This window comes from Falco rusticolus, chromosome 5 (assembly GCF_015220075.1).
Source record: "Falco rusticolus isolate bFalRus1 chromosome 5, bFalRus1.pri, whole genome shotgun sequence".
Classification (NCBI taxonomy): domain Eukaryota; kingdom Metazoa; phylum Chordata; class Aves; order Falconiformes; family Falconidae; genus Falco; species Falco rusticolus.
Window position 1 is genome coordinate 42,729,622 of NC_051191.1, and position 26,655 is coordinate 42,756,276.

At 36.7% G+C, this 26,655-nt stretch overlaps 1 protein-coding gene across 40 annotated transcripts in view; it reads right to left on the reverse strand.

The window, feature by feature from the left end:
• The window catches only part of NRCAM (neuronal cell adhesion molecule), a 166,122-nt gene that overhangs the window by 37,404 nt on the left and 102,063 nt on the right, over nucleotides 1-26,655 (reverse strand). For 18 of the 40 annotated variants that reach the window (XM_037389658.1, XM_037389661.1, XM_037389663.1 and 15 more), the window contains 15 exons: nucleotides 26,309-26,479; nucleotides 25,799-25,855; nucleotides 23,624-23,735; nucleotides 21,481-21,665; nucleotides 19,912-20,043; nucleotides 9,324-9,467; nucleotides 8,227-8,338; nucleotides 7,736-7,902; nucleotides 7,505-7,652; nucleotides 6,832-6,956; nucleotides 5,926-5,955; nucleotides 4,463-4,564; nucleotides 1,310-1,507; nucleotides 1,126-1,196; nucleotides 22-247 (listed from right to left, as the gene is read on the reverse strand). In XM_037389658.1, coding sequence (XP_037245555.1) covers nucleotides 22-247; nucleotides 1,126-1,196; nucleotides 1,310-1,507; nucleotides 4,463-4,564; nucleotides 5,926-5,955; nucleotides 6,832-6,956; nucleotides 7,505-7,652; nucleotides 7,736-7,902; nucleotides 8,227-8,338; nucleotides 9,324-9,467; nucleotides 19,912-20,043; nucleotides 21,481-21,665; nucleotides 23,624-23,735; nucleotides 25,799-25,855; nucleotides 26,309-26,479 — 1,980 coding nt within the window. The remainder of the gene's footprint in view (nucleotides 1-21; nucleotides 248-1,125; nucleotides 1,197-1,309; nucleotides 1,508-4,462; nucleotides 4,565-5,925; nucleotides 5,956-6,831; nucleotides 6,957-7,504; nucleotides 7,653-7,735; nucleotides 7,903-8,226; nucleotides 8,339-9,323; nucleotides 9,468-19,911; nucleotides 20,044-21,480; nucleotides 21,666-23,623; nucleotides 23,736-25,798; nucleotides 25,856-26,308; nucleotides 26,480-26,655) is intronic. The other 22 variants (XM_037389662.1, XM_037389679.1, XM_037389683.1 and 19 more) reach the window with 3 other exon arrangements.

Sequence of the window (26,655 nt, forward strand, 5' to 3'; positions counted from 1 at the left end):
GAGTCAAACTATAAAACTTACGGTCTTCTCCTGAATGTCCAATCACCTCTGATGGCTCTGGTGCATATCCCAGGTCATTTAAAGCTTGTACTTTTATTTCATAGGGAACAAAAGTTGGAGTACCAGACACAATATATTTAGATACATTTGCAACTATAACAGATGTCCATTCATCATCAACATCCTTCTGACGCCAGCTGACTTTGTATTGAAGCCCTGGTCCATTAGACTGAAAACCCTTTAAAGACTGAAATAAAAAAAATATTTAAAAAAATATCCTGAAGCATCTGAAAAATCCAAAGTGACAAAGGAAATAAACTCATTCTTCTTCAGAATTTTACTGAAAATTTACCCCTGTGTTCTGTGACAGAGAAGCACTGCTGAAATGTCCAAGCTATGCAATTTTTACAGGAGATCAGTTCAGCTGCTTTTCATTCATGAGTGAAAATCACATTGAATGGTGATCCTGGCTAATTCTTATGCAACCATACATTGTGATTTCTGTATACATATTTTGTTTTCAAATATTTCTTAAGAAATGGAAAATGGAAAAACAGACTTACACCAACTACTTATAAACAGTGTTCCCTAGACAATATTTCTTGCCTGGGATGGGAAATTGGTTTTACATTGCTCTCCTTGAGTGCCTGTCGTTATGGTAAGGGCATGGTAGAGAAAACTCTTCCACGGAAGTTTTTTAGTGGAAGAGTGCACAAAAATTCAGTGTATCATAAAAGTTGAGGGTACAATTAGGATTCACATTAGAATTCATTCTAAGAAAAAGACTCTACTTGAGATAAACTTCAATTTACATATTTAAGTTTTCCTAAATTGGCAGCAAAACATCCTGTATTACCAAATTAATGGCTTATCTTGAGAAATCACTCAAGGAAAATACGGCACCGTAATTTTTTTTTTTTTTTTCCCATAACACATGCAGCTTTTCCCTGAAAATGAAGATGGGGAAATGTCTGGATTTTACTCTTTCAAGAATTTTTTAAGCAAGCAACGCATTGAGTATTCTCATAGCATGTTCACAGTTAGATCTTTACTATTTCTCAAAAAAAAAGCTACTCACAGACCTGAACACAAACAAATGAAACCTCAGAAAAAAACCAAACTTACCTCCCATGTTATTACCAAATTATCAGGTTCTGAGCCTATCCCTTGTACATTAGAAGGATTTTCATCGGGGCCTAAAAATAAAATATTTACACATGAACAAGAATGACTTCTGTTTGCATTCCAAGCAAATTCAACACCATTTGTAGTATAAATCAATCACTGGTAAGCAGGGATCGCTATTTACTTGCAGATTTTGTCAGGTACTGCTCAGATGGTTCACTCGGCTGACTTCTTCCAATCTCATTGACAGCTATGACACGGAATGAGTAGTTGACGTACGGAGACAATTTCAACTGTACTGTTGTCTGAGTTCCAGGAACTTCCGTCTGGTAGTGCCATACCCCTGGTTCATGCAGTCCATCTTCATATTCAATCACAAAGTCTGTAAACAGATAACGAATCCAACTTTATGTCAAAACTTGCAACACCTTCCTAGATCAGTGTAGGCATTTCTGAATGAGCTACTCAGAAGGGAGTGATCCAATCGACATTTTTTAAAATCATGGAAACTGAAATATAAGTACATAAACCAGAACACACATCTATAATGTGGATCTCAAAAGTACTGCCTAGGTAGAAATGGAAGAGAAATATTTCTACTTCTATGATTTGGTATTCTCATTAATGCAGCTACCTGTCAGGTAACACATTATTGCAAGAGCTCTCTCTCAGGTACCGGATTTTAATGTAATGGGAACTCTTCAGCTGTCACAGCAAGAAAGTGGGACAAGATTGGAATTTTGATGTAAAAGCAGTATTTGGCTGACAAATATATTGGTCTTAGTTGTATCAAGTTGACAGTAAGTAGTACGTGTACAATACTAAAACTTTCTGAGTATTCCATTTTCCCCACTGAGACTGGCTTAGTGAAAAACTATTTAAAGTCAAGAACCAACACCTGAGAAAGGTTTACAAGAGCACTTTTCAGTATCTTCAAATTAAGTCAAGGAATGTATGTTCAGAAGCTAAATTTCTCGAGAGTTCTCTGTGTGAACATTACAATGATTACTGTCAAGTCCTCACAGACTATATATCCTCAGGGATAAATAGGTTTGTAAAACTTCAAAAATAAAATCATATTCATTATCAAAGACAAAAGGACATTTTTTTCAGCTGTGAAACAGCTGGAAAAGCTTCCTGCTCTTAGGTATGAGATATAAATTTTGAAACACTTAATAGGAATTTTTAGGATATGGTAAATATATGGGAGAAGAATGCGTAGTCTGAGCACATTCCATGGAACCTTAAGTTTAGATATATGAAATCTACATAAGCATCAAATGCTTTTGTGTTGTGTAACAAAATTTTTCCCCTATCTCATGTATAGCTGTGGACAAGAAGCCAGAATATGACTCCAAATACATACTATTTGCACTACTAAAGAAATTCTGAGGGGCATCTGGAAATTGCTTTTTGAATACTTACAGTACCACATAAAAATAATGCACAACAATTTGAAGAGCCGAGATTGTCAAAAAGTAAAATATGTAAGTAGTACTAATCATAGTTTTCTGAACTTCAGGCTTGCAGATTTCCTCCTGACCCAAGTAGTAAGAGAGAGGGAGAACTGCTCCAAATTACTGCCTGAGTTACAGCTGGTGTTGTCCGCTTGGAGATAAAGGTCTTGGGATGGGATGTTTTCTGGACCAAAAGACTTGTTGAAAAGGTGAGAATATTATAAAAAACACACCCACAAAGTTTTCACTACTGCTTTTTGTCTTCTCCAGTAACTAGCATTCTGCATGCAACTCTAGCAGAATGCAACTCTAGTAGAACGATTTATAGGAGACTTCAAGGAAAAAAATTCTATTTGAGCTTTCAGAGAGATTCTAGCATGTCAGTCATATTACTTGTGTAAAGGGATCACTCATAATGAAGTACTATCCTTGAGTCTTGATCTGCGCTTTGAAGTGATAGCAGCAGCAGCAATAACAGGCTTACTTATGAAGCAAATGCCTTATTTTTCAGGCTCTTGCGGGACCATGCAGCAATACAAATTGTACCATAACTTAATCCAGCATTATTTAGTCAGAAGAGTTCAATTTCCAATATCAGAGTGCATGCAATATCTCACTTCTAGAGAAATTCTGACATGAGCCAACACCACCTAGTATCATCTCTTTTGAAACAGTGTGATTTCATTCCTATAGGAAGGCAAGGCTTGTGTCTTCGGTCTGGAAAAAAATGAAAATACTGATACAAGAGTATATGAAGAAGCCATAACTTGAATGCAGTTCAACTACTTCCATTAAACTTATATGTATTACATATTTTTTTAAGTATGTTACTAGATTATATACATGAGGTAAGTCTGGAAGTGTAAAACTTCAGCAAAATCCCTTGGTGTTTTATTAAAACATAATCAAAATCTTTGATGTGTTCTGAAATCTGTGAAATTCTGTTTTTACAAAACTTCCTTTCAGATGCCTGATCCTTATGGTTTGTGTTTGGTGTTGATACTGACCAGCAACAGACCCTGGACAGCAACACTCCGTAAGTCAGCCTAACTCATTCATTCCAAATATAACATGTAAACTGGTCTTGGTAACTTGTGGCAGTTATTAACTAAAAATGCGCGGCATAAATAATAAAATAATTACCTTAAGTTCTCATAATGAAAAAGTTGCTCCAAAAGTCTTTCTGATCCTATTATTTTTTGGAAAACAAACGGTAACATCTTTCTTCCCTCCTAAATTCCCCCTCCACTCCCTCTGCTCAATGTAAGCAAGAGCAGCTTTCATTATGTTTTGCTGGGAGGAATAATAGCATTTAAGATCAATTTCCTGTCCCAAAGGTTTACAGAAGTTTACTTTCTCTGTCTTACGGAATGCTTTATTGCTTTCAACTGTCTGGACTAGTAAAAAACAGAAAAACTACTGCCTTGTATTTTCATGAAGAGTACGCTTTTGTATCAGTAGTGATAGATATCTCTAAATATACCGGCACTGATGCTACTTCAAATACAAATACAAATGAGTTAATGCAAGATGTTAGTAGCACTTTCCTTCAGAAGCATACGACTAATGAACAAGTCTCCTCTCTACATATTTGTAAGACTGGACCTTGTCAGGCAGAGCTCATATCAGTATCAACTTCTGTGGTAACTAGCACAGTTTCTTGGATCAAAAGCCCAACTCTTTAGGGCAGTAAGTCTTTCTGCTTGGCTGTACAGTAGAGGACATTCAGTGAATTGTTATTATGTAAATAAATGGCAACTGTGGCAAATAAATTTACCCTTGTTCCTGCTGCACAAAAAATTCATCTCAGAACACTCTGGCATCTGAGAACAGTTAACATAATGCTATTAATGTGGTGCAATAAATATAAACAAACATACTTGTAATGGGACTGTTATTTTCATCTCCTGGTATCCATGAGAGTTCAACGCTTCTTTCTAGCTGACCTGTCAATTCCAAGTCAAAGGGTGGATTAGGCCGAGCTGTAAATCAAACGAACAGAAAGTAAATAATCACACCAGAACACGTAGTTTCATCGCTGAAAAAATCCTTACATTCCAATCAAAAGAATTCCACAAATACAGCAGGACAGATCTACTCATGTAAGCATGACTTAATGACCATTAGCATGCAGTTACTACAAAACAAAGATAAAATGGAGAACTGATGTATCTGGAAACTTTTATATATTAACAAGAATCTGTATTTGATTTTATCTAATTGAACTATGATTAAAAAATGTAATTAGATTCATAGAATTATGAAATGCATGTTTAGTTTATCTTTGAATGATGATGGGTGGTTATCTATTGTAACTACAAATATTTAATAAAAGATGGAAAATAAAGCATTCATATCAAAGAAGCTTTTCTAGAATCACTACAAATGTTTTGCATGTGAATTCAAAACTAGTTCAAATAGAAACTAATTGCAAGTTACTAAGTCATTTATTTTTCCTGTACTTTCAAAAAATCCTGAAATATCATGCAAGCTGTTAATATACATCCTTATAATGCATAAAGATGTAATCATCCATTCCAAATTCCTGGAAATAATTCATTGTATGATTTGTTACACTAAAATCAAGATTAATGGGTAGATTCTTTTAAGAATACATAAGCACTTTCAATGAATATGATAGGATTTACATAAAAGTGTTTAAGATGTTCATACCTAAAAGTGTCTTAGGCATATTATCTTGCATTTTAAAACACAAAATCAGAAAATTGCTAGGAAATTAAAGGTTGCGTACTGTCAAATTTAAGGCTGTACCTGACTGTCAGATTTTTGGGGTAATCTCAGCTTTAATTTTAAAATCCTTATTAGCAAGTTCACCAATCATAAACCAAACTGGTCAATACGGTCCTATCCGTTTTATGAGTGAAATGAAATGAAGACAAACTATGAAATAAATTACATCAGGCCTACAAATCTGTCATCAAAAGCAATGCAAAAACATGCCATAATTTGGTTGGTGCAAGTTCTTTGATAGTGAATTAGCTTTCAACACAGCTGGGTTTACCTTTTAGATCTTTCGTTTATTATGTAACTGATTTGCATTACAGTGTACTTTATGAGAAAAATATTATCACACTGTAACTGAACTTCATTAAAAATAATTTATCTCTGAAAATCATTTATTCCCTATAACACAAAGCAGCCTGCACTGTCCAATTCCAAAGTCCAGTACTCCAGTAATGAAGCAGCTGGTAAAATGGGATGAAACCACACACACACAAACACAGGAGAAAGGGGAATAATGAAAAGATGTTGCATGTTGCAATAGGCAAATGAGAAATATATCTGGCAGACCATGTAGTAAGAAAACTTTGTATTAGTTTACCGTAAATGATAGCTGGAGTTGGGGGAGCAGCTGAAAAGAACATTAATATAAATGATTTAATCAGTTAGTAGCCAAAGAAACAGAACACTGTAGGCAGTTAAAGACTATTAGAGACAAACAAAAGTTAACTTATTTAGAGTAAATGGTTGATTTTAAATAATACATTGATAAATTTTCACTGAAAATTTATAAAAGTATTCTTGAATATTTTATTTGGTGTTTTTTTTTATTAAGGATAGATCAAGAAAATAAATAAAGTATGCAATCTTATAAAAACTCTTAAATAAGTACTAGATATTTGGTGTATGTCATTCCTGGATAGGCGAAAGATTACAGCATGCTTTTAAAACAGAAGCATACTTGACTTCGCATCTCAGCTCGAACTCAGGTAAGAATCATTCAGGACACCTACTTAAAACTCTCTTACAAACTGGGAGAAAAGGCAAAGTAATATATTTTATAACAATCTGCAATTATAGAAACTTAACAGAGAGAACTAATTAAAAAAGAAAATCCTTGAAAAGTCACGCAACCAAGCATGTTCAGTCTTTCTGAAGCATAATTTAGCTGCAAAGGAGATTCCTGAGAAAACATGTTTATGTTCAGACACTCTGCAATATGTTATCTACTGTGTTAGTTCAGATGTCGTCCAAATAAAAACCTATACAGCACGAAACTGAATGTGCCCTGTTGCTACTGGACCATTTTCTAAGTAGCCTATTCAAAGGCAACTTTAGAGTAAGACTATATTTTTAAAAAACTGAAACACATTTACAAATAGGTGACATTTTCTTTGTCTTGCACCAAAACTATGTTTGTGCTTTTCATTTTAAATCTAATGCTTTTTTCATATTGAACAGAAATTGAACACAGTTCTGCTATCATAAAGTTTGAGAATATTCTTACCAACAACAGTAAGCACAGCACTTGCTGAAACACTGTCCAGAGTAGTATTAACTATGCAAGTGTATGTTCCATCATCTCTATCAGTTACATTCATAATGGTCAAGTTGTCTTTACCAACAAGAAACCTGTAAATACAATAGATTCAGACACTGATTTTTCAACAACTGGTAGTGTTATAAGAAACTTCCATAAGACATTACCAAATCCCATCTACACATTTATTTCAGCAGTTACCTGGACAGCAATGGGACTATGGGACTATGTCAGCCTCTTCTGCATTGCTCTTGACCATCTTCTCACAGCAACTGTCTATCCTAATGTGCTTTTATTTACAAATATACTCAAACAACTTTTAATTATCTGTGATCTAGAGCAAAATAGTTTTCCATTACCTGTTTGGCTTCTTATGCCAATTTTCTTCTCCTTACGATTGTCATACACGGTCAATATGCACAATTAAACATTTTTACATCTCATTTTATTTTGAATTCTACCTTAACATTTTCACCACACCAGTTAAGTCCTTTAGTCACCATATATGGGATAGTGATGCAATTTTCAGTCTTCTTCAGAAAATGTCAATAGGTCAATATGTTCCTTCCAAAGATCAGGAAAAGGAGCAGAAAAAAGAAACTAGAAAATTAAAAATAAAGGAAAATTATTTTGTCCATACCTTTCATCATCTGGCAGTTCATCATTGTCCTTCAACCATATAACTGTTGGTAATAAGGTAGAATCATGTTTTATTATACACTCAAATGAAACTTGGCCGTATCTCTGAACCACTTTGTATTCTGGCTGTTTAATTATCATTGTTGGATCTGAAATTTAAAATTACTATTAGATATTTAGAAAGTCTGACATTCTATACCAGCCTATGATGAAAGAATGATTCATTTCTTACCTTTAACTTCCAACTGCACCTCATTTTGTATCTTTCCTAATTCATTCCTTGCTACACATGTGTATGTACCAGTACTATCCTTTTGAGCCACCGGAATTTCCAAGGTTCCATTATCATGGAAAATGTATTCGTTCCCACGCAAGATGCTACCTTTCACTCCCTTGAACCTTTATATAAAAAGTAATATCATTATCCAACATCACAGATAAATTTTGTTGTATTCTATTATCAGAGAATGCAAACAGGACTGTCACATTAGAAAACACCGACAGAATCACATAATGAAATTTAGACTTGACCCTGTAGGGATAACTTAACTGTTGTTATGTTAATTATATGTAACACTGTATTAGCATACTGTAATCAGCATATATTTAAAAATACACTATTTATAGAGTAAAAATAGTTTTAAAGCTTTAAATGTTTGTTTCCATAGATACAACTGGCTCTTTTTGCATAACTTAAGCACAACAACAACAACTATAGCTTACCATTCAATTTCAGGCTTAGGTGAACCAAAATAAGCACAATCTAGCAAGGCAGGACTATCTGAGATGACTTGATACAGTTTGTTAGCAGAAGTTAGAATTCTTGGTGGCTCAGCTGAAAAGACAAAGATATCTGATATATATAGATACAAAGATGCAAATACAAAATACTAAGACATGAAGAATGTCCTAAAGAATTATGTTTACATCCTTCTCTGAAGCAATTTCTGGTCTCTGTCTAGGTCCAAATATGTTCTACTGCCAGTAGCCTGAGGAAACGTTAATGTACGAGAATAATCTTGTGAAAAACAAATGCTTCTTCCTTGTTTACAAGTAGTAGGGAAGGGCACCAAAGGCAATGATTTCAGTTGGAAAATTTAAATCAGAATTTAAGAAAAGAAACTCCTGGGAACAGACTGAACTACATAATTCTGAAGAAACCTGCAGGTAGAAAGAAGCTAAGATGTATTTTTGTTGAAACACCTACATTTTCTTTCATTTAAGACAGTGCTTCTCAATCAAAAGATCTGCCAGTTCCTGCAGGAGAGTTTTTAGAGGCCATTCTGCCTAAAATTTTACTACTAGCTTTGTTAAATTCAGCGAGAAGAATAGAGAGGCCACAATATATTGCAGCTAAAAACACATTCTTGGGAGGTCTTCAAGACTAATGCATCATCATGTCCCCTTGCACCAGTGATTTAGAGATCATCTATTTAACCGTTCCAAAACATCCACAATCAATGAAAGTGTACTGAAACATACTACCTTAAAGAATATTAATTCCTGTCTGATTTGTCATGCTTCCATTTGCTTGATTTACATAAACAAGCAAACAAGAAAGAGATAAAATTTCTTCCAAGTTTTCTCCAGCTCTCGCAACTAACCTTCTTACTTGGGAATAGTGCAAGTGAAATTGGGGAATATCCTACAAAAAACAAGTTATCAAAAAAAGCAAGGTACACCCTTGCCTTTTACAGGGCTCAGGAGACACATCCATTCCCAATGATGGCCTCAAGCAAGGCTTGAGTATGCAATCCGTGTAGTAGCAGGAGACAACTGAATACCCATGAAAACTGAAAAATATAAAATCTGTTTCTTACCCAGAACATTCACAAATGCGTTTGCCAGCAAGTACCCATATTCATTAGAAGCATTGCACTGATAGACAGCACTTGACCTTTCTTGCACATGTGAGAAAATAATGGTATCACCATCTACCTTTCTGCTAGGATCTTCTGGGGCAACTGTTGGTGCAAAGAAAAGAAAATAATTACTTTTCCTAAACTGCTGCTGGATGGTATGTTTCACACTTCTGAAAAGAAGAAACAATTCCAAAGACTAATATGCCCTTTATTCTATTGTCTTGGGTGACTGTTCACTGGTTAAGATGTGAATTTCAACATGATTTAAGAAGTTCTTCCAATTCTACAAATATTTAACTCAGGATGGCAGAATTGCCGTTTTTGGAGTGGTTGTTTTGTTTGCAAGGAAAAATTTCTGTATGTCAACAGAAAATGCTGTTAGCACGACACAGTCCTGCGCGACTTAAAAGTTTCAGCTTTTTGGATCAACTGTTATATCGTAAATAATTCTCCAAATACAAAAAATAGCCTTACTCAGTTGAAATCTATCTCAGAGTAAAGCACAAGCAATTTTTTCACATAAAATCACCTTCACAAGATCAGTGACAGTAATTCAGCAGGTGGCACTATTTCCCTTATGTAAGAATTATACAATGCCATTTCCCCAACTGTTCTGTAGTAGCCTGAGCTGTGTTAACAGCTCTTGCATCCCAGAAGAATTGAGAATATAAGGGAAAATAAAAATCCAATGCATTACTGATGAATAACAGCTATCAGTTATGTTAGAACTGGATGAGTTAGAGAGGTAAAATGGAGAAAAAAAACTTACCTTGTAACGCTGCACTGCATAAAAATGCACAGACTACAGCTTAATATTTTAAGAAAATATTAAATAAATCCAGATCAATGTATTATATAATACTCAAACTAGTAGTAAAATTATTCATATACTATATAAAAAATAAATGCATATATCTATACATAAATGCATCATAGTTTGGTTGCATCATCAAAATTGACACCCTTATATTTTATTTGAGCTTGAGAAAAAGTATTTGCCGAAGACATTTTCATATAAAATCATTTCACTGTCCTTTGGATTAATCTAAAAGATCAATGAACTAAATTGACATCAATTTTCTGTAAGTGAAAAAACCTTTCGATTCAGACAATACCTCAGTACTCATCTGTAAAGAAAATGGAGAAATTTCTCCAACATTTTCTAAATCTACTGGAGTATCTATTACTGAATTCTCTGACAGAAGAAACCAGACGAAGGGGACCACAGTTCTGTGCTCTTGCTTAAGGGTATTGCCATCTTGGGGGAACTCTGAGGCCATTTTGCATGTACAGTAATACATCAATTTCCAAACAGATGCCTCAAGAACAGTTTTCAACTCTTTTTTTATCTCTTTCATCACTTGGAATTAAAATCAGTATTACAAATTCAAAAATTTTGGAAAAGAAGAAAAAGGTACTACTGAAATGTTAAATGCTTAAATCTCCGGACTTCTGGACGGCTGGCACTTATTTTTCCCTCTTTTGCTTTACTTCCTATTGTGTTCCACATTTCACATTGCTTCTTGTTCTGTGTAAATGGCATTTTCATTAAAAGATTCATGGGCTGAAAATAGACGGAGCAGGTGAGTAGCCCAGCAGGCAGGCCAGTCAGCTGTGAGAAGTGGTCTGTTTCTGCATACAAATCACTGCTAAATGGAAAATATGCACAACCACCCTCCCAGGAGGTCGGAGATCTGCCCACAGCCGTTCCAGTCACAGCTCCTCTCTGCCCTGGGCTCTGGGCTTCCCTCCACTCATGTCCTCTGAATCCTGCAGCACTTTCTGCACCCAGACAGATTTTTAATGGGTGCACAGACTCCCGCCCTCACACACTCCCAAACATAACACCTTATGGGCTGAAGGTACAGCCCCTTCAGAGAGATGGCAGCCATTAAGCCATTAGTTCAATCGCTTATGACTGCAGAAGGAACTGGATCTTAAAAGAATGACCTAACCATTAAATTATCATATAAAAAGAAGGGTAGCATCTTCCCTTCCCACTGCTGTATTTAAGGGAAAAAAAGAGATAGTCCTCCTCAGTTATTTGGAGGAAAAGAGGTAGGTGTCTGCTCTCAGAAAAGGGCTTCAATCTGTGGGTCCCAAGAGGGAAAAAACAGAGGGAAGTGTCAGGTTAGTCGGTGCTTCCTTTTCAGTGGCCCAGCCATTTGCATGCTGAAGGGCACAGGGTTTAGGCAGCTCCCTGTGGAGACTGGCCTCTGTTCAACGGTCTGTCTTCTGACATGCCTCATCCTCCCACGCAACACCAACAGAACCTGCCCGCCTTTGCCCATGTACCACACTGTGTTTTGTAGGGCCGGGCTCTAAAAGTTAGATGCTGTTATCATCCAGCTGCTTTAATGGTCTCAGGCACACACACAGAATCGTTGAGGCTGGGAGGGACGAGGTAACCTGGTCCAACCCCCTGCTCAAGCAGGACCTAGTGCCCCTTGCCAGGACTGTGTCCAGACAGTGGGAGGATCACTACCGTTGACCCACTGGCAATACTTTTGACTAACATAGCCCAGGATAACATTAGCCTCTTTGCCACAAGGGTACACTGCTGGCTCATAGTCAACTTTGGTGTCCACCAGGATGCCCAAGTCCTTTTCTGCTAAGCTACTATCCAGCTGGGTGGCTCCCAGCATGTACTGGTGCATGGGGTTGTTCCTTCCCAGGTACAGGACTTTGCACCTCTCCTTGCTGAACTTCACAAGGTTCTTGTCAGCCCATTTCTCCAGCCTGTTGAGATCCTCTGGACGGTAGCATGATCCCCTGGTGTATCAGCCACCCCTCCCAGTTTTGTGTCATCAGCAAACTTGCTGAGGGTACGCTGCCCCATCACACAGATCATTAATTAAGGTGTTGAACAGGACTGACCCCTGGGGTACACCGCTAGCTACTGGCCTCCAACCAGATTTGTGCCACTGATCACCACCCTCTGGGCCTGGCCATTCAGCCATTTTTCTATCCACCTCACTCGTCTGCTAACCCAGCCCATACATCAACAGCTTGTCTGTGAGGATCTTATGGAAGACAGTGTCAAAGGCCTCACTGAAGTCCAGGTACACAATATCCACTACTCTTCCCCTCATCTATCACGCCAGTCATACGCATCACAGAAATGTATGAAGTTGGTCAAGCATGGCTTCCCCTTGGTGGATCCATGCTGACTACTCCTGATGGTTTTCTTGTCCTTAATGTGCCTGGAAATGGTTTTCCAAAATTGAGGAGAAGCTGACCAGCTTGTAGTTCCCTGGGTTCTCCTTGCTCTTCTGGAAGACAGGAGTAACATTTGCTTTCCTTCAGTCTTCGGGCACTTCTCCCAGTTATTATGATCAATCGAAGATTATTGAGAGTGGCCTTGCAATGACACCTGCCAGCTCCCTCATCATTTGTGGGTGCATCCGATCAAGACCCACAGATTTACGTATGTCCAGTTTGCTTAAGTATTTCCTGACCTGATCCTTTTCCACCAAGGGTACATCTCTTTTCTTTCTCTCTCATCTCTGGGACCTGGGATTCCTGAAGGTCAGTTTTGCTAGTAAAGTCTGAGGCAAAGAAGGCATGCAATACTTCAGCCCATCCCATTCCATGTCCATGTGTGTGTCCCCCTCCCTTTTTTTTTTTTTTTTTTTTTTATGGGGAAAGAGAGTGATGGCACGGCCACTCAAGCATTGCTTGTTTGCCTTTACAAGGATTCTGGTCACATAACAGAATAGCTGCATGAAAAGGAGAAAATGTTCTGACATGTTAGACAAACCTGATTTTGGCACTGATAGGCAAAAGAGCAAAGAATTACCAAATACTTCAAATGGGTTTGTACAGTTCTGCTGCTGTAACAGATAGTTCAACATGTGCCCTAAGAGCCAACATTTACTCCCAATAACACTGAGTCTCAGCTTATGAACGTGTTTGTGTCCTTTCTGGACAAAGACCTGATTGCCTGGTTTCACCCAATTTTCCGATCATTTTGTATAAGACAACTTCTTCACTCTATAGCCACATACAGCATATTCCCGCACAAAGAAGGTATAGTCTCCATCAGATACTTTTGTCATAGTTACTCATCAGCACCCTGAATATATCTTCTGTTCATCTGAATGCATATTTTCATCTGTTTGATAAACTTCAGACAGCCCAAGCGATTACTTTTGTTAGTATGTTTAAATAACCACTGTGGCACCATTATTATTTTTTTCCTGGAAAACACGCTCTCTGACCAGAAGCAGTTAAAACACACTCTTGTGCATACAACTGGAAGAAAAAAAAAAATCCAAATTTTGGTGAGATGTTTTACCCTTTTCCGCTGAACTATTTTATTCTCCTGATAAATTTTAATTTATTTATTGCTTTTATGCAAATTCAGGAAGCTAAACACAATGAAGAAGAGAACAATTGTCAGCTGATGATGCACTATATTGAAGTTATCAGTCCAAATAAATGATACAAATATCAGTCTGATCTGTAAGAAGGATATGTATTTTGTGTAGAAGATTATTAAGGTGTGAAATTGGTCTATCCACTTTAAATTCTTTAGCTCAGATCTTTAGGCTCTACATAAAATTTGGAAGAAAAAAATCTACTGCTTGGAGTTGAGAGTTTTTTAAACTTAAACATAAAAAAGAAGTTTTTATTGTGAGGGTGGTCAGACCCTGAAACAGAATGACCAGATCAGGTCTCTGCCCTTGGAGGCAAAAAACCTTTGGCAGGTGTAAGAGCTGATCTTACCTACATCAGTAAAATGGCACAGGAAAAAACAGAATAATTTATCTTTAGAAAAGAGCAGAAATATTCATTACTGTCTTTAGATGGCTGCATCTTCTTTAGCAAATCAAAGTTATGAATCAAAAGTAATCAGTCCTGCTATGCATTCACAGTGACTATATAGTTGTTGGAAAACAAATGTAGTAACACGAGGTCTGTTGTTTAAGCGTTATAGTGCTTGGTCACTCATTTCTTCAGTAAAGCTGAGCTATCATTTTGCATCAATAGCAGTCGTTTCTCAGAGAAGCTGAGACAATCTCTTGATTTAGAATTTGTGATGGATGCACTCCTCCTGTTCGAACTAACTGAACTTCTGAAGGTCCAGGCAGATGCTCAGCAAGTGGCCCTAATCAAAGTTAATCCTGTTATGTGAGGCTATCAGTGAGGACTCAGTACCAAACCCAAAAAAACGGTTTGGCTGGAGACTGAGCTGATAAGCAGTGGAAAACGCATTAACAAAACAGAAAATCTGACTAAAAATCAACCACTTTATGCTATAAATATCTGCAGCCATCAGCTCTCCCTCCATAGCAGCTGGCTGCCCTACGGTGATCTCCCCTTGCGTGGGGACACCTCTCAGGGTTACCCCTCGAGGCTGACAGACCCCTTACCTGACATCGATGGGTTTATGATATTTTTTTGCATGCATGTGACATTTAAGATACATTAAGCTTACGTGACAATCTTTGTATATCATACTAACTTGACATGTAGTAAATAGTACTGATCACCAATATATCTATATTTATTATTTTACATACCTAAATTTACTGATTAGAATTCAAAAAACTAAATACTAGATCAGATCTGAGTGATCTCTGACTTCTCTCCTGCAACAGATTTTTATACTGAACATTCGTTTTTGTAGTTCCACTACTACTACTACAATTCTGTGCTTAAATTTATGCACAAATAACAGTGAATGTAAATGGGGGCATGAGATCAGTACTGGCTCTTAAGCCATGATTTTCAACAATTCTAACTTCAGAGAAAGCTTTGAAGACTCTGTTACTGTGGAAATATATGTAGAAAGTAAAGACAGAACATTAGGTGCTTTTTTTCTGATATGAATGTAGAAACATGATCCTTCTACATTGATGCTCATGTATGCTTTTCAAGTTCTGACAGGATCACAGCTTCATTTGTATTATAGTAACTTTTGCTAGAAGTACCCCATCATTCCTCTTGACCTGCTTATTCTTCTGAAAACTCAATTCATGAGTCATTTATGAATACAGGAACCACTTTCAAAACCAGAAAACACGTTCTGTTGTTAAAACTAGCTACAATTGAATGACCGAAATGAGATTTTTTCAGAATTATTTGTGTAATTTTGGACATCTGTTTTCAGATCATTAGCTACGACAACAGGAGAATGTGATAGAACCAGGACTTAACATTACCAACCACCCAGCCAAGAAAACGGGGAGGAACACTCAGTGTGTAGTCATTGAGGTGGCTAGATAAGAATGTATGCCCCTTATGGACAGACCTCCTGCTTTTGGTGGATCGTAAACCATATGGTCTATGAATAAGCACCCAGTTAACATTCCTCTGGCTGTCGCTGACTTTCCTCCTAACATCTGAAAGCCAAAATCAGAGGCTATTATGCAAGACAGACCTGTTCACTCGCACCTCTGATCACACTGCCTAAATACCATATTATGGATCTAGAGAACATTATGTGACTATAATCCTTTTATGTTTGGAGTTGAACACAAAACTGGTAATGAAATAGCAAGGGTAGGCAGTATAGCACATCAGACACTTGAGAACCTATAGGGTCAAACCAAGACTGAACCTAAGCAAGAAAAACAAGAAACTTAAGCAATCCAGTTTTGCCTTACTCTACCCCTTACAGTGAACTGACAAAGACTTAATTCTGGAAAAGGTGGGACACAGAAGACGACACCCTTTTCCTTTTCTTACCAATCCCACTTGCTCCTCAGCAAAGTCTTTCTGTGATCACTGAAATCCTTGTTTCTGAATTTCTGATTCTGACAGTACTATTGCCTACAAAGGGACAGCAGGTTATTATTATCTGCACTAGCCACAACCACCCTTTGACTATGTTGTGCACGATAAAAAACCCTCATTATCAAAGGTTTTCATATCTGCTGCAGTTCCTAGGCCAGATGCACAGTTTCAACACCAATGACAGCAGAAGTAATGGATAAATGTCTGCCCTGGCAGACCTCTTCTCTCCAAGACTGAAATCCTCGGGGCATCAGAGTCCAGCAGATTTCTCCCCATCCTCCCACAGCTGCAGTGAACAGCTTGTGTGTGTACTTGCAGAGAACGCGATGGATGATGAATCTCTGAGCCAGGGATTATCAAGGCCTTTCACGAAAGAAATCTAAGGGCTAATGTTTCTCCCTTAAATTCAATGTGATTACTAATGGAGACTAACTAAAAGGTTCAATGCGAAATGTGATATAAACAAGTGAAGAACGTGTTGAAAGAAGATAAACAGTGCCTTTCAGTGCAGTACTTTGTATAAATCTTGTGTGTGTGTATTTAATATTTAATAGCTCATCATGAACTATAAACCACTGAACCAATAAATTAGTCTTTTGTGCAGTACTTGCAATGCCCTTCTGAAGTTCAATTATGAAAGTGCTTCCCCCGTCCCAATTAATCTGGGTTGTTACTTTCTTAAAAGTTGAGACACTTTATGCATGGTTTCCCTTTTGTAAAACCATGCTGAATATCTAAGCAGTAAAACACAATGGATCATGCAGCAGTATAAATAATGCAGATCTTGAGTGTTAATTGAAGCACAAGGCAAGGCAGAGTCATAGCCTGAACTTTCAATTGCTACTTGCCAAAGTAATTCTAATTGACCTCAACGGGACTGTGCATGCAAGTTCAAATTACTCCTGTGAGTAAACATCGGAAGGTTAGGTCCTTATCACTCCAGCATGTCTGAAGCATCTTTCTTTTCAGGCATGCTGGAGTTTTTCTTTAAAGCGTTACTGTTGAAGAAAATTAATTTAAATATTTCAAAGAAATCTTCATTTTAATATTTTTTTAGTTTGATTAATATACTCTAGAACAAAATTTATACCATTGTAATTTGTTTTCATAGGTGCTTAAGACACACTACATTTTTCTTTATTCTTCTCTTTTCCCTATTGGTATTTATGCCTCACCCTTTGACTGAGATATGGACGAATGGTTCTTTCTGTAACATTCCCCCTTCCTTGTCTGACTCTATTATGGAAAAACAAAACCGGAAGAATTAAGCATCTCCCAGTTGTGCTTCCAATAGAAAATTAAAGTATTGCAAACAGATTACTGGGCCACAGGAGGCACATTGTGGGATATATGATGACAGCAGGGCTTTGAAATTCAAATGTAGCTCTTTTTCTTTGAAATCCTGCCATGGGTGTAGCTCTCACCACTGCCCTGAAGCTGAAACAGCTGCTTTAGTTTCCTTTTACAGTGATTTACTAATCATTCAGTTGGAAGAAGAGGGGCTCAATTCTGTAATTTAGTAACAAGTGAACAAAAAGGCACACTGTACTCGGTAGTTTCCAGATGAGCTTTTGTTAACTCAGAATAATCCAAAATCACAAGAATCTTAAGAACTGCACTTTCTGTGATCATGATGCTCCTCTTTCTTAGATACCCTGACAGACTCTGTACTGGAGCACCCAACCAACTTGCACTTAAAATATTTAAGGTGACTAAAACTTCACAGTTTCTCAGCAGTGAAAGTGACCTTTAACATAAGGCTGAGCTATCCTGTTATTTATTTCCTATATTCTTTTTCTTTTTTTTTTCTTTTTTTCCTGCTGAGGTTGAGTGGGTAATTTAATTAAAGTCTCTTAATTTTTAATGAGTTCCCTTCAATAAGACTCTGTGTACTGACTCCTCAAGGCCAGCCAGCGAATGTATACTGCCCTTGTATTTGGTAAATTCGGTGGCATCCTGCAGCTGCTTCTGAAAACACTGATTTTTAATGTTTTACTGCTATCCTGCAAGAATGCAGAACACATCATTACTTTTCTGGAAAATGTACTTGTCTGTCATTTGAACAGCATGTCTGCAGCTTTGACAAGGAGGCAGTGTGAGGCAAAGGTGAATCTCATAGGAGAAAAATATTTTACCAGTCAGGAGACCTGAAAAGGAGTTAAACGATTGGGACAGATCATAAGGCATACATTATGATATATTTATGTACAATATACAAAATAAAAAATTACACTGATATTTTCCTGGTCTTCTGTGATACCATTGTTTGATGAGGTGGTCAATGTCAGGTTACATAACTTACGTAACCAATGGAAACATCTCATCTTAAATGTCAGGCTAGACAGCTCAACTTACGTTTAATTAGGATTCCTGAAACAGGTTCTTTGCTAAATATTTCTATCTGCTTCAATATATACCCTTACTTTTCCCCAAAAAAGTTGTATATTTTTCCTTCTAGTTCAGTTTAATCTCTCCTGTATCCCAAATATTTTGGATATATCTAATGAGGGTTCTCATTTACCTGTTGCTATTTGCTAGATTCTCACTGCAGAGAATCCTCCTCCATGTCCTAAATCAGGGGTCCTCAAACTTTTTAACCAGGGGGCCGGCGCGCGGTTGCAGTGGCAGGCAGTCACCTGCGGCTGCTTGGTTTCCCCCCCCAACCCCCAGCGGGGGGGGTGTGGGGGGGTGGGGTGTCTGTAAATACCAGGGGCCAGATTGAGGACCCTGGGGGGCTGTATCTGGCCCGCAGGCCATAGTTTGAGGACCCCTGTCCTAAACTCTGTGATGTCCTAAACTCATCAACAGACTTAAACATCTCCTGAAACTCCTGAAAGTTACACTGTCATGCTTCCAATAGGTCAGCACAGACCAATACTTTAGAGCATGTTATCTCCCACGAGTCAACAGGGTAGATTGTCTGGTTTTATAACACTCTTTTGTAAAAGAGGAAGAATAAAGATAGAAAAACCAAGTGTGATTTTACAGCATAGGCTATGCCAAGTACAAACCCAATGGACAACACACTGCATTGTCCTCCAAGTTCCTCCTGAGTAAGGTTGTGCTATATATAGCAGCTATCTTGTGTCTGTCATACAGCGTTGCCAGTCATAACACTGCAACAAATATGACTCAATCACCAAATCTGGGTTGCTTTTCTTACCCATGCACAGAGAAACAGCTGTTTCACTGCCCTAGGGGTTCCTTTTCTTTGATACCTACTTGGCACAATCTGTTTGCCAGGCACTTGCTGACACGTTCAGCCAGTTTTGCTGCTGCTGCTTTTTCATGCTGAAGCCTGGAAAATTCAAACATACTACAAGATGCAAATCCTGAAAAAGTGCTCTGCACATCCACAGATGTGAGGACTTGACTTCTTACGTCACCTTTACATTCCTAGACAAAATTAGTGCTGCATTGGGGTGGTAAAGGAGAGACCTAGCAAATACGACTGCCACAGCAACACAACGGTAAACAATTACACTCCAGCAATACCCCTGTGAAAGGGGCATGGTGCAGTTCTGTTACTATGGTCCCATCTCCACAAGGATACTACTACCAGAACACCAGACAGAACAACCAGGCATACAGACACAAATTTTAGTGCTCTCAAGCGCATTAGAGGCGCAATTCATTGTTCCACTTTTATGAACCACAGTATTTTTATCACGTCATTTATAATTTAGTATTATCTGTCAGACAAAAACTATTCAAATACATGTTCCTCATTTATATTTGAAAAAAACACCCTGATATTCCTCATATTCTCTTAATCATCCTCCTGTAAGGTAGTTAAGATTCTTACTTGCTATGGGAACGCCATTTGCTAACCAGCTTATATTAGGCTTTGGGTTGCCGTTAGCTCTGCAGATCAATGTCCCATCTTCTCCAGGAGACAAGACCAAGTTTCTGGGTGCTGTTATCCAGTATGGGGCAGCTGGGGTTAAGAAGAGAAACATTGCAATTGTTTTCCAAAACTGTGTACAGAAAATCATAAGGCATAGTCATAGTAACCAGAAGATAATTCAAACAAGGTGTGTATAGATACAGACTTACACTGCTATGTTTTGGGGTTTTTTTTAATTATATATATATATATATGTGTGTGTGTGATACTCAATGACTAAATAGTAAATTATACTTTGGCTAAACTGAGCTATTGGCTACCTGCTGCATTAAAGTTCTGAGATAATCAACAAGAAGTTCTTTGCTTTATTTAGGATTACCTGCTTTGAATCTAATTTGCCTTTCCTAAAGAAAGCAAAATTTATCTGAGTATGACATCTGCAGAGACTAGAGTGGTCTTCTGATTAACTTCAGAGATATCCATGTTCACGGTAGTTAGGTTGTTAGAAATGAATTTAGGATTGATTACATACAAATATTTCATGTCAATGATGAAATTTAGAAATGGAAAAATCTTTTGTCTCACTGAACTCAATGGGTGACTGCAGTGGGGCCAGATGTTTACCTGAGACAGCTGAAAACCCAGAGATCAAAACGGATGGAACACTGTCCTTACCAAAGGATATTCATCTATGTCTCCATCTCTTTTACAATAAATAACCACAAATAGCATATGTTATCACATCTTGCTGTTAAATTTCAGGCTTTGGATTGATGGACAGATGCAAACAGAAAATTAAACTTCTGCTTTTAAAAAGGAGGTTGAATGTGATCATAAAATGATGCTGGTCTACAACAAAATAAATGACTATTTAGCATGCAAATTAAGCACTACAGCTGATTATTTCAATGGCTAATTAGCTGTCATTCCAGATTTTTTGTTTCACAGTATTCAAAACATACTTACAATTCCTATTTGGACAAACAGACTGTAAGTGTTTTTAGAACTAGCAAGACATGGGTAAAAAACCATGAAGACAGAAAACCAGAAATGTCAATTAAGATAGAAAAAGGAAGAAGACAACCGTAAGACAATAGTTAAATAGGGAAGAGAAAGAATCTGGGCTATATGAATGGAGAGCAGAAAAGATGGAGAAAATGAGGAGGAAATGAGGAAGTGAGATGGAGAGGATGACACAAAAACAAGAAAAAGAAGCAGTCTAATGACAGATAATCAAAGGATCTAAAACAAATGTAGCACCGGTACAAATTAAGGAATTATCTTAGTACTGTTAACAGTGCAATCTCAGTTTAGCCTGATGCTTTACAAAATAACATATTAAAAAAGAAAAAGAGATCAGAGGTAGCAAAGTCCTTCCAGTGCTAGAATTCAGTCAGTTTAATGATCATTTCCTCAGGGCTTTTTTTTATCATTACCATTTTCAGCTCTATTTTATCCTAGAAAGTTTACTTGAATCTTGCATTCTGGACCCTGACAATATTACATGAAGGATTATTTTAGTATTACCTTTAACAGTTACTGAAATGACATGATGAGCAGAACCTAATATATTTCTTGCTATACATTTGTAGTTCCCAGAGTCAGCTTCAGAAACATCTATAATCTTGAGGGTTTTCTTAAAGTTTTCAAAAAAGGTTCTGTTGGCTGGCAGCTCCCCACCCTCTTTAATCCAGCGGATTACCGGTGTGGGTCTGGAGAAGCAAAAGCACAGATCAAATTTAGAGACTGGAGAAAAGGAAGATGAGTTCAATACATTAATTATTTGAACATATGTTTTACAAACAATTATTTTAAGAGCTTTTACCCAGATTCTGGGGCACATCCAGCAAATGTGCAAAATATGCCAGCATTTGTTTCTTGGAAATGACAAGCCTCACTAACACTGTCAATGGCCATCTGTTTGTAGGCTTAATAATTACAGAATGCATTTGTCTGCTGATTAATCTAAAACCCCTGATGGTTAATAAATTAATAAAGTATATTCCAAATCTTTTTGTACTTATACTACCAAATCGATACTCATGGTGCTTTAAAAGGTAGCTTCTAGATAATGACAAGTTTATAATTGTCCTTCATGTGAGCAATATCCTAATGCTTCACGAACGTCATGAACTTTACAGCAGAGCTGTAAGGAGACAGAAATATTCCCTATGAGAAATCAAGAAAAAAATGTCAGTGCTGAGTCAAGTATAGCTACTTGTCACTGTACCATGTCTAAAACTTGGCTATGTCCTATGTTATCCACTGAAGTTGAAAGTTCTCCAAACATATGGAGATACACTTTTAAAATTACAAGAAATTACAAGGTGTTGCTTACCAAGTAGAACGTCTTCTCTCAAATAGTAATGACTCAAGGCAAATATTCCCTTAGCAGTCTAATATCACATATTTTATAACAGAGACACCTAGCAAAGTTGACTTTTAATTAAGGTATCAGTGATTAGGAATAATTGTTTTAAACAAAATCTGAATCTGACCCTTTGTGGACAACTATTTAAGCCTCCCTCACTGAATTATATTTTTTTAAAAAAAAATACATGACAGCTAAAGACACAAAGCCATATAATGTATAATTTTTCCGCATTTTTATCCAGCCATTTTACTGGGGTTTGCATTGCTGAATACTTTTATTGCAGGTTGTCAAAACAATATGTAACTGTATTGCAGATGAAGATTACCCAGGCTGATGCTACTCACACTCTCAGGTGTGGCTTTGCTAGTGCGGCTGATGCAGACACCTGAGCAGATCACAGCCGAGACAGAAAACATGGCACTGACGTGTGTGTCAAGTTGCACATGAATGTGGCCTATGAAGCTTATGCAAGTGAACACGCGTGCATGATGCTGTGCTGCATTATTTGCCATTTTTGGCTTTCCTCATGGCTATCTCAGAGAACTCTGCATTATATGCTTTCGTGCACTGTAAATATGTTTACAGTTCCTGAAATAGTTAGTAAAGATTTTCCATTCCTTCACTAACTAATCTATTCTCAGATTTCTTCCTGAGAATGAAACTGACTAATCAAACTAATTTATGAAGTTAAATTGCTCTTTAGTCATTTTCTACTTGCATAATAACCAGCAGGAGCAAACTTGCATTACATCGAAGAAACAAGTACCAATTAAATTCAATTACAATGAGAAATTGGATGCAAGGAGCTGAACGTATGTTCTAACAACTCCCACCTAGCTGATCTACTAAGTAATTATTAGCATATGTAAGCAGCTTTTAAAGCTTAGATGAGTGGATTCTTAGCTCTTTTTATATAATATGAGAATCTAATGATTGTAAATTCAGGAAAAAAATGGAGGCTTGATTCCTGAGTTCAATTCTGTAGATGTGTGTCCACGTTTACCATATGGCATTTCTTGCTTGTGTCGTTAAAAAAACCCCAATGGTACAACCTGAATCCTTTGCATAGGATTTGCGGATATGAGAAGGCAGAGGCCATACTTAGGTTCATAGTTTTAAAATCTGCTGATACCCAAGTAAATGGTGGACTTCCTTAAAAAAGCTCTTTCTAATTTCCATTTTTGTTTCATTGATATACGTAAGCTTACATAGTCATAATGTTTTAAGCATCTCTGAAATGTCTCCCCCTGTTTCAGTATTTTTATTTAGAAAAACACTGTCTAAGAAGTAACTCACAATCCTGCTGCAATGCACTCCAACAAAAGCACATTTCCTCTGAGTTCCACTTTGGTACTTGTGCTACCTGTTGGTGTTAGAAGAACTGGCTGTCTTTCTGTAACTGGCTTCGCTGGAACAAGAAAAAAAAAAAGTTTAAAATTTTAATACTGATCAAACGCATAGAACCATTCTCACTTTTCAGACAGAGATTTTGCTCCACATTGGCCATTTAATTAAAAATCATTGTGTTACAGAACTAAATATACAGCTCAACAAATTAGGTTTTTGACAGACATATCTCAACCTGTTAAATGCTGTAATTTTGAACACATACATGAAACATGTTATTATTAAAGACAGAAGCAACTGACACATAGTTTTTAATAGGCAACTATGCAGCCTTAATCCTAAGCAGCCCCTATTCACTTCAGCAGAACTATTATGGGGAGTAAGAGGTCACTGTTGGGAGTCATGGTGCAAAACTGAAAGTTACCAAAAAATTCTGGGCTTCCATTACAACACAAATAAAGCAAAGTTAGTGTATTCAGAAATATAAACCAAGGAGATACAAGGTACACTCCACTTTGCAATATGCATTGTTCAGTATTTTCTACGCAATGTGGGATGTCTTTTCAGAAGTTAAGCCTTGTACTCTCCTCTTACCATACATTTAACTAATTCAGTCTGTTCCCCCAGTCTGGTAATAAAGAACCACTGATTAACCCACAAGAAATAATCACAGCAAAAAGGCAGCTATAAATATAAGACATATGTCTGACACTATACTCTGCTGACTTTTGAAGTATTGTGGTATTTCATGTGCCTTCGTGGAAGACAGAATAAGAGTGCTTTCTGTAATAATAGAGTGCTTTCTGTAAATACTGCTTTTTTACAGCAGTTTTAAAGTAAGGAATAAATTGCTCTGAAGTGCAGTATCAGTCTGAATCATTAAATTACCACATATTTTAAAAATGCAAGCAGAAACATAACCTCTTGTTTATCAGGGTATAGGATTTACTGACAGATTAATATAGTTTTAATACAGTATGTCCTATGAAGTCCTTAAAAACTAGTACAGAAACAACATAAAGTTGGGAGAAAAGCACAGTCTAGAAACAAGAATACAGTTGACAGTCACAGGCAGTAACTAATCCACCCAGTTTCAGCAGTGCTAATGACTGCTAATGCATTCTGCAAGACTATGAAAATTCAGAAGAATTACCTCTACTATTTCTGAGCTGTGAGCCAACTGACTGGTGTTTTCCCCACTAATCGAAGCTAACATATCATTCTGTGTTGAGGCACCTATTTCTTGTCTGTTCCTGAATGACACCATATTTTTATGCAGAAAATTAAAATAATCTGTGCCCCTAGATTTATTTTAAATTCCCGTAAATTATGGTTTAATATATACAAATATGGTTTAATATGACAAGGAAAAAGACAAAATTAGAATAAATTTCATGTATTTTCCATCTCACACAATATCAAGTGGAAAGTCTAGAAGCTCAAGGTGTACAGTATCAGTGTTGCTCCAAAGTCACACTCGCTAAACACACATACACCTATTCAGGAGGATTTAATTTACCATATACAAAAGACCATTCAACATAGATTAATGTAAAGATCAGCTTAAACACCAGACAAACAAAACTGATTTTTCCCCTACAAAGTTATTTATACAGATAGTATTAAAGTATTTAATTAATTACAGCTTTACATTTATTAAGTATGTTAAAATGAATGGTACATTCAATAAGCTATTAAATGTGAAGTGCATCTGTTAAATGCCTTATTTTTGTTATTTATTATGCAGCATGTAATATTGAATAGTCCTAGTGATAATGATCATATCAAACTATTAAATAAATTGGAGGAAGAATATAAAAAAACAACACAGTATAGAAGCCATCAAAGAGACAATTTTTAAAATCTGCCCCAGTGTGGAAGGACTTATTTATTGTAAGACTTTATATTTTTTATGAGCCATATGCTACAAGAACGTTGAAACATTAAATATTTGAAGGGATCACACTGTAGTCTCTTTCTAAAGTATGTATTATCACCAGCACTAATAATACCTTCATTAGAAACTGAAAAAGGAGCAAAATGTTAAGTAGCCATGGATGTGAAGTTAGTTAACTAAATGCTACTGTGAAACAGGGAGTATCAGTGGGGACCAGTGTAACTCACCACCATAAATATCAGTGTCACTCAAATTAGCAGCTATAGTGTCATTCAATGAATCCACTGAAATAAACAGAATATCATGAAGAATGCATACAAGAGGGATAAATCAAAATACTGGGAATCAAAAGGTGATGATATGGCCACGGCGAGTTAATCAAATGATTGATTAATTTGTTTCAATAGTTACAGTAATCATAATAACTTGATACCCTTGGACATGAAAAGCACCTGAAAACCATTATTTTTTACACTGTATTTCTGCAATATTTCAAATCTTACAGAACATTTTTTCAAAGACAAAGCCTTATAAAGGGGAAAAAATGACAGCATTTAAAATTAATTGTATATCAGGAAAACTGGAGATTACATTTTAAGTTTATACAGTAACGACATTTCTTATTCAGAATTAAAATGACAAAATTCTCTATCGTAACACTACTTAACTTTGGCAAATAACTTGAGAATTCTGGATAAATATTGTGTAACTACATAATTAGGTAATGCAATACCTACTTGAAAAGACTTTTACAGAAATGGGTTGCTTCTGCTGTATAGTTTGTGTATGATTAAATCTTGCATAGCAAATATAGTCCTCCCGGGTGTCTTCTGGTTGTACATTAGAAAAATAAAGGTCTCCATTTAGACCTTGGGAAACTCTTTCACTTTGAGGCAGCCTTTGGAAAGCTAAGGGAAAACAAGAACACATTTATCTCAATTATAATACACACTCCAGCATTATGACCTGCAGACTCCATGTTCACTCAATTACGCTGTTTGTGGGTTTGTAAATATATAGATCTTTTTCTACTTTTCCTCTTGAACTCCCTTGTCTTCCCATTCTTCCACAATGGGTTAATCTA